This window comes from Seriola dumerili, unplaced genomic scaffold (assembly GCF_002260705.1).
Source record: "Seriola dumerili isolate Sdu_G_001 unplaced genomic scaffold, Sdu_1.0 BDQW01000322.1, whole genome shotgun sequence".
NCBI classification, from domain to species: Eukaryota; Metazoa; Chordata; class Actinopteri; order Carangiformes; family Carangidae; genus Seriola; species Seriola dumerili.
The window spans coordinates 3194236-3207385 of record NW_019174577.1 but is presented as its reverse complement, the minus strand read 5'-3'; the positions used below and the strand labels follow the sequence as shown (position 1 = coordinate 3207385).

The 13150-nt window shown below is 42.0% G+C and overlaps 1 protein-coding gene across 2 annotated transcripts in view; it reads left to right on the top strand.

Annotated features, from left to right (window-relative positions):
• Positions 1 to 13150, top strand: part of LOC111232234 (disintegrin and metalloproteinase domain-containing protein 10-like) — a 28249-nt gene that overhangs the window by 13669 nt on the left and 1430 nt on the right. For both annotated transcript variants that reach the window (XM_022759656.1, XM_022759657.1), the window contains exons 9-14: positions 4579 to 4742; positions 9461 to 9632; positions 9820 to 9964; positions 10249 to 10432; positions 11664 to 11763; positions 12201 to 12421. In XM_022759656.1, the coding sequence (XP_022615377.1) occupies positions 4579 to 4742; positions 9461 to 9632; positions 9820 to 9964; positions 10249 to 10432; positions 11664 to 11763; positions 12201 to 12421 (986 nt within the window). The remainder of the gene's footprint in view (positions 1 to 4578; positions 4743 to 9460; positions 9633 to 9819; positions 9965 to 10248; positions 10433 to 11663; positions 11764 to 12200; positions 12422 to 13150) is intronic.

Below are 13150 nucleotides of genomic sequence, written 5' to 3'. Positions count from 1 at the left end.
GTCAGGCAGGTCTGGTGACTGACTGACTGACTGACTGTGTGTGCGTGTGTGTGTGTGTGTGTGTGTGTGTGTGTGTGTGTGTGTGTAGTGTTGTTGTTGTGCTGGAGGAAGTTGGACACATATGTGGGAATCGTCAAGACAGGAGGATCTTCCTGCTTGTTTCTATGACATTGTCTCATATGCAGCTTTTGATTGGCTAAACTGAGGGGCGTGAGAGCAGACCACCATGTGATTAGGAAGCACACGCACACACACACACACACACACACACACATACGTAGGACGCACGCACCACTCCCAGACGTCTTGGTGAGGATTGGTGACTGCATTCCACAGCATGATCACCATGGTGACAGCTCACGTGAGGCACACACACACACACAAACACACACACACACACACATTGTACATTCATAGTGGCAGTGACATTGTTGTGACTTCTCAGTCTCATGTGACCGCCCCAGAGAGAGAGCAGAGCATTAACCATGGATAATGTTTGACCTCCAGAAACAGATACGCTCAACCCCAACGTCTCCATCACCTACTTCCCCACTTTATCAGTGGTCTTGGGTAATAGAAAGCCCTTTAATCACAGGGCCCTAAACTCAAAGACCCCGATGCCCCTGCAGCTATAGCAGGGTGCACCGTGCACACACATGTAGACACACACACAACCCCCATCAATCACACCAGACTCCTCCCCTAACCTCTCCAAGTTGTGTGTTCATACATCAGCGGAGGGTTGGGGGGTTGGGGCCGAAACATCTCAAGCTTTTTCACCAGTAAAATTCCGTCTTCTCCTGAGACTACCTGAGGAACAGATAGTAATTTTCCACACAATATGCTCTGTGTTGTTGAGGGGCTTTTAGACTGCTGGCTGGAATCACTGCAGTGTCAGGGGAGTATGTTACCATAAATATATATCGTCAAAATGTTGATTTGTAAATAACCTTACCACTCAGTGTTGTGCCTGCTTGACCCTGTAAAAAGTTACATGACTATAATATTCAGTTTATGGCCTTAGATTCGACTTTCATATTTTTTGTGCTATTTTTTTTCAAAAGAACAACCTGTCTTCATGTGCTAGCCAAAGAGTTAATACCATATACTGTATGTTGATTCAGACAGTGGACTTATTTCTCATGTCATAGCCCTCTTCCTCTCTTGTCACCTCCTGCCTGCCTCTCTACTGTCAGCTTTGAAATAAGGACAAAAAAAGTTGGAAGTTCAACAATGTCATAAATACACAGCAAATAGCAAATCATCACAAGAGTCTAATGAGCAACAAAATGTAAATGATTTACAAATCTGTTGTAAATTACGTTTTACAATGGTGCTTCCTTTATCAACAAAGATTAGCCGATGATTCACATACTTTCTTTTTTAAATAAGCGGTTTCAATTTTACCATAAAGCTGAAGAATTATTTGTCACCTCTCAGATCAACTTATAATTCTTGTTGCTTGTGAAGTTGCCACCAGATCTTACCAATGAAATCTGGCAGTAAAATCATTCATTACTGTGGAGCAGAAACTCACAATGAATAAGACCCAGCTTGAATAAGACCCGTGCTGCATTCCAGACACATTAAGTCTTTTGTTTTCAGCAAAGAAAAGGTCAAATTAGTCTCACAATACAGTGAAGGTCACTGACCCCTCACACTGGAAGCAGTGATGGAAAGTCACCGGATGCAGTTATTATTATTTACAGTACTTCTGGCTGATTCCCAGAGTAGTGACTGTAGTTTTCTGAGAACTCTGACCGGTGTGTTTTTCTTGTTAAAGGTGATATTAGGACACCCAGACTCCCCTCGTGTGTTTATCAAAGGAAAGGAAAGACCCCCTTTACTATTGTTTGATTGTTCATACACCGTGTGAATGAATCTTTGCTCATGAGTGTGTGTGTTTGTGTGTGTGTGTGTGTGTGTGTGTGTGCGTGTGTGTGTGCATGTGCGTGTGTGTGTGTGTGCATGTGCGTGTGTGTGTGTGTATGTGTGTGTGTGTGTGCATGTGTGTGTGTGGTGTGTGTGCGTGAGTGTGCGTGTGCACATGTGTGTGTATCTTTATATGTTTGTCTACAATGTTAATGTTGTCATTAATGTTAATTGATACTATGTGATCAAATATGTATATTTAAGTGGGTGTTACTGTGTGTATGTGTCTTGTTTCTGTTTCTGTTTGTCTTCGTGTGTGTGCATTGGGTGCAAGTGATCCACAGGACTGTTTGTTTCTCCGGACCGTGTTTATCCAGTGGGCCAATAATAGGAGTCTTTCATTACGGCTCCTTTCTGTGGCTAAGACGAGAAGGAGGAGGGGTCAAAGTCATAGCTCCTCTCTGCTCGCGCTGCCAAAAACCACAGCCGGGCTTCCAAAGTAATGCTCTTTCTAGGAAACCCAGCTCCTTGAATAGCCCATCAGGGGGGCCATTTTAGGTCAAAAGCGGGGAACGCTGGAGAAATGCATCCAGAATTCTTGATTATCCTGCCGGGGGAGTCTTGCTTGGCAGTTTGTGGATATATCTTTTGGTTTTTAACAGTGAGGAGTACTATTAATAATGACAATGGCTTTTATTTTGTTCTAACTTCTCCTCTAAAGCTTAAAAAGTCTCACTGTGCCATCCCATTTCTGGCACAAGCCATCTTGTGGGATCAATACAGAGGGATAAAATAGTCTCAGGTTACTGTATCGTCTCTCTCGGCCTCCTTCACCTGACATATGATGGTAGTGTGACGGTGTTGTCTTCGCTCCTAGCCCTTACAGTACCCTCATTGTTTCTACAACAGCAGAGATAGGAGGCACTTTTGTTTTTGTTTTTTGACCTCTAACTGTCCCTCATCGTTCCTGGACGTCACACTTACGCCCACTGTGTAACACAAACATGCCAATGGGAGATCCAGATGCCCACGACTGGTTCCCATAGTCCTGTGGGACATCCTGTGAACTCAGATTTCTCTGAAACGGCGCTGAATATATGGAACAGACATGCACCCACCAAAATGTTGGTGCTGCTGACCACATTGTGTAAGAGGTGTTACATAAAAGTCATGTGACTGCATGTGAACTGCTGAGACCTCCAATCTGAAACACACATGTGTACAAATGGATGGAACCAATGAAGTGACAGAATGGACGCATGGAAATTACTCCCACAGTAGCGGATTGAGTTAAAATGGTGGTGGCAATGATTGCTGAGAAAATCATGATGGATAAGGCAGAGCACTGAAACATTTATTGGGCTTACATTAAAGATATCGGAGGTCATCATTTTTCTAGGTTCAGTATTTAGTTTTTTTTTTGCATGCATCTTGTTTTGAATCAAGAAATGTCACAAATTTAAGGAATGGTTTTATTAAACTTAAGTCCTGGGGGAAGAGAAGTAGTCTAAAGAACCATATCATAGGTGCTCAGTTTGACCAATAGGACTGGTTTCTGTAGAACTAGTCATCTGGCTGGTCTGCTGAAAGATGATGTCACAGCCCAGCCACCCATCCATGTGAATGTGGCCAGGTGTTAGTCATTGTGGGAATGGCTTTCAGGAATATTACATAAACCCAAAGGCAATGGAGGCCATTGGAGGCCAAATGTCTGTGCAGGCTAGAGGAGGTCTGCTGGCATGTCTGTCTGCACCTCCCTGTCCCCGGGGGCCTCACAGGTTGATAACACTTCAGGAAAACATTGTTGGTTTAGGGTATGTCCAGTAGCACACGGTCAGTTATGCAACCATGCTGCCCTGCAAAGTGAGAAGTAGGTATGTTTTCATTAGGTCTGCAGCTCTCTTTTTTGTTGGGCCTGTTAAGTCTACATTTCAACCCTTTTGTTGCAGTAGGAATTATGTGCGATCATCATATATATCTTGCTGTGCAATACCTGCTCTGAGCTATAGATGGTAAAATACATAAACCACAAATTGTGGAGTAACGGATGCTTAGACTTTGCTCTTTACATTAAGAGATAATTGGAATTAATAATTGTAAAATTGGATTGGTTGCCCATACACAGTAATGAATAGCAAAAGAGACAAGATCACAACGCATGAGAAACATATTGCAATGGCAGCAGTAATACTAACACACACACAGTGTTTAAGACCAAGTCATTCAATCATTAAAGAGCCCCTCCAATGAAAATAGAGTTTTTAACCTTGTCTATATGATGTTTTTTATATAATTCAAAACATATCATGAGCCATAAGCAGTCAATGCTATGACTGAGTATTTCCACCTTGGAACTGCAGCCTAATAATGACAGTCTCAAAAAAAAAAACTTCAGACAGCCACTTCATACGTCACATACCTAAGGAATCAATTCTGTCAACTCGCAGGGAGGCAAGAGGAACCAAAAAACCTTGTCAGTACAGAGAGCGAGAGTTTGAATGTAAGAGTCGATGTGCTTCCAGCCCCTCTCAAAGTTTTTTTTTTAACCTTTTATTTACCTGGACAACATCTTTTTAAACACATTTACATTTTACTCATTATTTATTTCACTTGTTATTTACTATATAGGACCTCACAGGAATTTTATCCTTGGTAGCATCAAACCTGCCAGCTCCATGTTTATCCTCTCATCTCTTTGTTATTCAGGTAACTGGGGAGGAATATGTTCAAAACAAACCACCCTGCGTAACGGCCAGACCGCCACCCTGAACACAGGTCTGGTCACAATTCAGAACTTCGGACAGTTCCTGCCTACTCGACTCGTCCAGCTGACCTTTGCTCACGAACTCGGCCACAGCCTGGGATCTCCGGTCAGTCGCCATCCTTTACGCCACACCCTCTTCACCTTAATCTGCCTGATGCTCAGAAATCCACTCAGTCCACTTTTAGACAATCAAACCGAACACTGCACTGCACACAATGTCTTCCCTGACACGCACCTGGTATTTGAAATTTTAAGAATACAAGCAACTAAATGATGATGTGAAGTGTTTTCAACACATTCCACCCTGAAATAGAAACCAAATATTGTATCCTTTCAAAATTGGAAACCTCAGTTTTAAAGGGATAGTTCAGGTTTGACCTAGGGGTGTGCGAGGTGTTTATACATGGTCAATGTATTACCTATAGTAGATTCAGAGTAGCAGCATAGGTGTGCTTGTGTGTAGGACTCTGGTAGTTAAATGCATTTTTGTTTAAAGTGGCTAAAACATGTTTCTGCAGCTGGCCCCGTCCATAGCAGCACATCGGTCATCTTTTGTCAGGTAGCTGTCACGACCAGGCAAGGACTCAGGACACAGATGCAGGGTTCAATTGACTGTTTTTATTGTCTCGTCAGAGTGCCTCCAATTGGAGAAATAAATAGGCTATAAACCTAGCCCTCACTATACATGAGGCTATGAAAAACATCAAAATAATAATCACTCCACTAAAGGAGGAAAACACAATGGGCTATTAAACATTATCTGTAAATAAAAAAACTCCCCAGCCAACTGGAGGCTCTACTCTATAATAGGTAAGTAAACAAAAGATCACTCCACACGGAGGAAACAAAAGGCTATGAAATCCTTAACTATGAAACTAAACTAGGATATAAACTTGCAACTCAAAACTCTCACTTGGAGGAAGAAGAACACAAAACTTCAGGAACGCTGTGACGAAGAGCTGGGGTGCACGCACGCAGACGAAACACACTGGCACAAGACAAAGGGAGACACCGACTATTTAAACACTGGGCAAGGGGAACAGGTGAAAACACTCAGAGGGCAATCAGACCGAGACACATGAGGAAGGGCAAGTGACCTGAAACGAGAGGAGAGTTACTTTTCAAACTAAAACAGGAAATGACAAGACAAAACACGGAGACGGGACAAAACCCTACCTAGACCTCAATGCGGTGTGACAGTAGCTTCTCTGAACTAGTAGTGCACTGATCCGAATCTACTGCAGGTAATAATTTGACTATGTAAAAGTACCTCACATAACCCAACTTCAAATAACTCGAAGTATTACTTTAAAACTTTAAAATATCTTTTAATGTCATACAGCTGACAAGCAGTGTGGGGCAAGTAACTAAAAAATCTAATCAATATGTCATTACAGACTGTCTATTTGAAAAAGCAACAACTCATGAATGTAAACAATTATTTACATCACTTGTTCAGAAAGAAACTGTAAATGAGACATTGTGGTTTAACAGGCAACCACAGTAGCCTATGTGGCTAGCTTAATGTTATTCTTCAGACACTCTTAGGAAGGAGACAAGATGTATTAAAAGCCTTCAATCAGGCATATTGGTTGAAAAACCACCCGATTTCAACCCCACAAAGTCTTCATCAAGGTGGAAACAGTAAAAACTGTAAAAACAGATTGTCAACACCTGGTACTCTTTTTATACAGCACTGGGGAAGTAGCAACAATGAAAAAACATAACTAAACTACCAACCCAATCACATCAACATTAATATCATAAAAGAGAAAAAGATAATAACAATATTGCGAAATATCTGCTACCTGATTTGTGCATTTGCTCAGCTGAGTGTAGTATTTCAGATGTCTGTTAAACTTTGCCCAGTTTTACTGTAAATCCCCTCCAGGGCCTCAGTGACCAGGAGTTCAAACATGTTAGTCCTACACGAGAGCATGCGGGTTTGTGTAATAATGATATATTGATATATTGATATGTATTAATGATAATTCAACACGATGAATCTCTGTGATTCAGATTTTAGACTTACTTCGAATATTCTCACAAACATGGCTGTTTGCACTACACCAGAACAAAGTGTCTGTGAATGATTCACTTATGTGGGCATTGGAGGCCTTGGCTTTTAATGACTGGTTTGTTTGATATGAACCCTTGGCTCACTATCACTGGATAATCGGAAATGAGGGAGCAGGAGGATCTCTTATATTCTCTGGTATATTCTCACAAGCTAGCCCATAAAAAATCCTCCACTTCTACCATATCAACACACAGCTTATGTGTACACACAAATGCATGCACCTCTCGCCATTTGTGACAACTGCAAACACCTGCAACCTTTGTCCCACTGCGTAAAATGCCAGCCGTGCTTCTCCATCTCCTTTCACCCTGGCTTCTGTTATTCACACTTGCTCAGACCAAAGAGTCCTCTGAGGCGTTCCTGAGCAGATTAGTTCTGCTATGTCAGACCCCGCAGGCTTTTTATAAGTTAAACTACCATGAGTTCTCCTGCTCTGGCCTGGTGTCCAGGCGCCTGTGAAAAGGCATGTCACATTGTTTTCAGGCCAGACAGGTTGGAAAAAGCACATGAATAGCTTCACCTGAGAGTTGTGGTAGGTATGGTGGCGGGCTTCAGTTGTCTGACCAACAGTCCAAAATCTAACAATGTTCAGTTTACAATCATAGCATCAAAGCATCATATTCTCACATGGGAGTAACCGGAACCAGATAAACAATAATAAATAAACAGTTAAATAATAAAACTGCCGATTAAAGGTGGAGGAAGCAATTCTGGAGAGAGACTGTTGATATTCGAACTCAACAGCAAAACAAATACACCCCTCCCTTCAGTGCTCCTTTAGAAGCTCAGTCCCAGGGCACAGCAACAACACAATGGTGGAATTCATCCGATGCGTCTTGGTGGATGCTCTTTCTCATAGCTGAAGCAAAACAAACCTTATAATATAAAATGTCATGAAACAAACAACATGAACACAAACAATGGAGTAAAAACTAGCAAGAAATAGTTGTTTAGATTGTTTGTGACAGCTATCACAAGAACAACAGCACAAAATAAAAGCGACCTAGTGGCTTTATGAAATGTAACAAAACTAAATAACTAACTGACTAAACAGAGCAACCTCTGCATCCGTCTTCATGCCTTTCTCTCAGGGTTTCTCCACCATATTCGGACTGGCCATCACGACTACCGGGACAATCCCGGTGGGCCAGTGCAACGTCAAAACATCTCTAAAGTTTTTACCCACACCGTCAGTCTCTTGAGTGGCCCTCCCTGTGTGCCTGTCATTCAGGCTGCAGGCCTGTCCCAGTGGATAAGTCCAGTGCTGAAGTTCTTTCACAGTCCAACCATACAGTCTCCACCATTGGAAAGCTTTTTCTTTTTTCTTTTTTTAAATTTTTGTTCCTCTGACCGTCTACTCTTTGGCTGTTCCTCGGCCATCTCTCCTTCTTGACAATATGGTTATATTGTGTGGTACACACCATAATCACACTCCCGTTATTTACCCTATTTTGCTCCCCCTCCCCTCTTCTCTTCTTCTTTCCCTTGTCTTGTGCACAAGCATCAATGCCCCCTATTGCTGACTAGTCGGAATAGTGTTGTGTGACTTGGTCTGCAACACTTTGTTTATTTCACATTTATAAAGCCAGAGCTGTGTTGCAACACCAGATTTTTTTCAGCACACACACAGAACAGACAGCTAGTGGACCAAGAGGAGAAATTCACTGAATTTGCCAAAAACTATGTTGGATTAGAATCGCTCATTCTTCCTTTTCTTAGTGCTTCCCACCATTTTTGTTGTCAGTCTGACTGTAGCAGTAAAGGAGGAACAGTGTTCGTGAACAGTGCAGCTCGTTAATTTTAGGTTAAAGTCTGCAGAGTTTTTAGCTGAGTGACCACAACATGGCAAAGCACGACATTACAGTGGAAACCTAATTCAAGACTAAGTTGCTTTATGAGATGTGGCTGAAAATTTGACACAAGTTAACAGAAGACAAAGATAATAAAATAGATATACTATTCTTAAGAAACTGCAAAAACATCTGCACAGCTGTGGCGTAGTGCTCTGCCAAACCCAGAACCGAAGATATTGACAAACATAGTGAGCACTATAAAATTAGCACTTCATTCACATCCATCAAACTAACCAAGGACAGATGCAGAAACACCCACATCCGAACATGTTCTCTCTGCATGTGTCCATGTTAACTTCAAGTCTACGCTTTGGTTTCTTAATTCACCCGTGAGTTTGACATCCAGAAGATACTGATACCACTGATAAAACCATCACACCATCATATACACGCTGACATGCAGGGAGGAGGCGTTCAAGGGAATGTTTCACAAATGTATCTCGGAGTAAAGCTGGAGGAGCTCTTTGTTCTGTCCCTGATGTCCCACATATGGAACACGACATTCCTCTGCTCTTTCAGGGCCATCAGATTCCAGAGAAAGCTTTTGACTGTCGAGAGGCTCCACTTTGGATTTGAAACTATAACAAAGATAACTTTAAAAGTCAGAAAGGATCTGTAATATAGCTGCTGTTACAGGCACCATCTTCCACTGTCCGTGGACATTACTGAAAACATTTTGACTGTCTGCAATTTCCTATAACAGGCTACAGCAACAAATGGAGTTAATTCCATCATCTGTGGTTAAGAGGAAAACAAACTGTTTCAGCATGGGTTAGATCATTTGTTTCCCCCTGCTGTTTCAATTTCTATTCACTCAGTGTCAACATGCACAATGTATCAAGAGAGATATAATTTGAACTTTCATTTTCTAATATTTTGTCTGTGTTTCAGCACGACGAGGGCTCTAACTGCGGGAATCTTGGTTCCTCTGGTGGTAAAGGCAGGTACCTGATGTTCCCTCACGCCACAGATGAGGTGCGTGAAAACAATGAAAAATTCTCCCACTGCAGCATCAAGCACATCAGCAAGATGCTTAAGTTGAAGAAGGACGACTGCTTTGTGGGTGAGGAGGAAAACGTACGACAACATGCACCTGCATGTTGCCTGTTGAGCTGTGCAGATCTGGGCCAAATGTTTACACTGTCATTATTCATTGTAAATAGTTAGGCCTATAGTTTGTCTTCACTTTGTGTGTCTTTACTTGTGTATGCTTATCTGCTTGTCTGCTCTTTTTTTTTTTTTCGGGCCAGTCAGCAATCAGCCCATCTGTGGAAACCAGATTGTAGAGAAAGATGAGGAGTGTGATGTCGGTCACAACGACACAGACCCCTGCTGCTACAGCGCTAAAGAGCCTGTAGGAGTCCAGTGTCGCCTCAAGCCTGGTAAAGTCTGCAGGTACTGGATACGTAAAAGTATACACACCATCAAAGTGTGCATAAAATGTAATAAAAGGTGATCATAAGACGTTGGCATTGCTTTCAGTTTGAAAGGTAGCATATTTCTTTCATCATTTTTAATTAAAACAGCACATCGCATTCGTGTCAACCTTTCATCTGAACTATTTTTTTCTGACATCCTATCTTCTAGGTGTGTCTCTATTTTGTTTATGTGTGGCTCTCATGTGTATCTGTCGCCCTCACTGTATGTTTACGACGTCCTTTCACTCATCCATCCATCAGTCCGAGTCAGGGCCTGTGCTGCAGTCATGATTGCGGGTTTAAGCCGGCCAGTCAGACCTGTGATGAGGAAACTGACTGTCAGAGGGAGAGTGTGTGTTCAGGCCTTTCCCCGCTCTGTCCCGAGCCAAGCGCCAAGGAAAACTTTACCGTCTGCAGTCAGGGCACACGTGTCTGCCTGAACGGGGTGAGGCAACCACATCCACTACACCACAGTGTGACAATACGGTTCAACTCTGTTGCCCAACAACAAGGCAAAGTGTGCAGCGATGTTGCAAAGTTGGTCCTGAAAGAAAAATGTATTAGCTATGTTGCATTTCAGATCATTCTTGAACTTGGAAACAGCCGATGCCAAAACAGTCACACAGTAAGGTCCATTTAGATGCTGTTCTGGAGCTTTTAGTTATATCACACTAAGTCTTCTAATACCTTTATGTAAAGGAGGATACCAACAGCTTTATCTATATGAAGCCATTTTAAAAGCCATGCTACTGTGCGTCTATTGGCTGTTTCCTGACTGTTTTCTTATTATCGTTGTTCTGCAAAAATAATTCTGTATCATCTTTAAGTGAAATTCTGAAGTTGACAATCGGGTATTTACCAGTAGATTCACCATCCAGTGAGCGTATTCACGACCCACTTTATTCGTGAACAAAAACAGTATTACAACACAGAATTACTGAGAAGATCTGTGATAACACAAGACAATAGTGTGTAACACCCTCATTAGCTACAGATGATAAATTGTCCTCTGGGGAGGAATTCACTCCAACTGTGAATGTTTCTTCATTGCGTAATATTTTTCTCCAGAGGTGCTATGTGTGCTAACTTCTCATGACCTGATCCATGAACATGGAACTAGAGAAAGGCTTTTGTGGGGATGTGTGAATGTAAAGATCTAAGAAAACGGATCCACAAATAAAGGTGTTGTTTTGTTTATAATAGCCAAATGAATGCTAAATTATTTCAAATGACTTAATGTTTAAGTCCTGAGAATCAAATGAGTGAACAGAAAACAGGAAAACAGGCTTGAACTAAACACAACTTCTAAAACCACATATGTGATGCACATTGTCCGTGTGTTTGCCCAAGATTAAACTGCCCTAGATTCCCAAAAGCCCGGGTAAATAAATTTGAGCAGTGTTTCACTGCTGTCGCTGGTCCAGAGTTTAAAGTCTGTTTCACCTGGGTGTGGTTTTATTGCACCTGTAACTGCACCCAACAGTGACGTCACGACGTACTGACACACCCTGATGTACACCTCTACATCTGAGCGGCACTGGAGCTCAGCAACACACGATTTAACTACAAATCTTGTACACTTATGTATATTGTTTTTATATTATTTTATATACTGTAATGCACCAACATAATTTACAGAAGGTCCATCTCCTCTCTTCCTCTGCTTCTCTCTGCAGGTCTGTGCTGAGTCTGTGTGTGTGAAGCACCGCCTGCAGCAGTGTGACTGTCCAGGAGACTCCATGAAGGAGAAATGCCACATGTGCTGCCAGCAGCTCGGTAACCATGAGCCCGTGTGTGCTCCAATACCGAGGAATGTGTTTACACTTTGTGGCCCAACAAAACAGCCTGGGTCAATTTGTACGGAGGTCACCCACATACATTATTGTTTTCCATTAGACAACGTCATAAGCACTACAAGAGACGCCGTCTGATGTGATGGTCATGTAGGTGGAATAACATGTTTTGTAAAGGAGATTTGAATATCACATTTTAGCAAGAAATGTGAGTGGGCAAACTTTTTATTCAGGAGTCCGGTATCAGTGCTTTAAAGAGGTTAAATACACCTTTTGCATTATTAAGTGCTTTAGTTTTGTAGACACAATTGTACAAAAATTCTACTACCACCAGGGGATGTCATTGACAGAAATTTTCACATTCAACACAAATATTTATTCTTCTGTGTTGTAATTATTTTTTCTTGCTGTCTACGGCAGATAAGCCTGAGACTTGTGCCAGCACCACCTCCTCCGTGCTGTCTCGTCACTTTCAGAGAAAAGCGATGCCGCTGGTCGGTGGGGCTCCGTGCTCTGGAAACCGAGGTTACTGCGATAAATTCCACGTGTGTCGCCTGCTGGATGCAGACGGCCCCATCGCACGACTGAAGAACTCTTTTTTCCAATTTGAGGACTTCAGTGATGTAGCAGAGTGGATGAAGGTGAAGGTTTCTTATGATTAGTCTGATAGTATATTCAGCATTCAGACATTAAGCCGTGGAGGGCATGTCACAATGAAGGTGAAGAATATTGATTTCTTAATTCTTAAATGGAATTACAGGGAACTGCTACAGTCAGGCATGTCTCCTATAATTCAGTTTAAAAAGCACAATTGCATAAAATACAGTAATACTGTAATGACTGACTCCAATTAAAGTCTAATCCTAAATTTAGATGAGATATTTTACTTTCTTTTTAATTTACTTTTTCAAAAACGTTTATTCTCAATTAGGTCGTCATGTATTAACTTTATAGATTTCAAGCTGCCCCACTGACTCAAATGTCCTGATCAGTGGTTATTGGTCATCAGGTCAGACTAGAGGCTTCAGCATTACTATTATGTGGTTGAAAAATGATTCCTCACCTCGTGCTATAACTGAGGAAATCATCTTTGTAAGGAAGCAGCAGATGTTTGTCTGAGGTCACATCTTCGGCGCAGCTCACTGTGTTTGTTAAACTTCCTGTCAGGATGCTCAGCTGTCTTCAGTGTTTAAGTTGTAGCTGCCTTTGAGGTTCAGTTTCTCACGACAGCATGGAGAATCAGGAATGCCCATTTGGGTTTAAGAGCACTGCAAGGATCAGCCATCCGCTTCACTGGAGTCAGAATTGACCCTTCGCTTCATTGTGTTTTTTCTCCATACCTGTGTCGCTGACTCTTATGCGTGAAACTA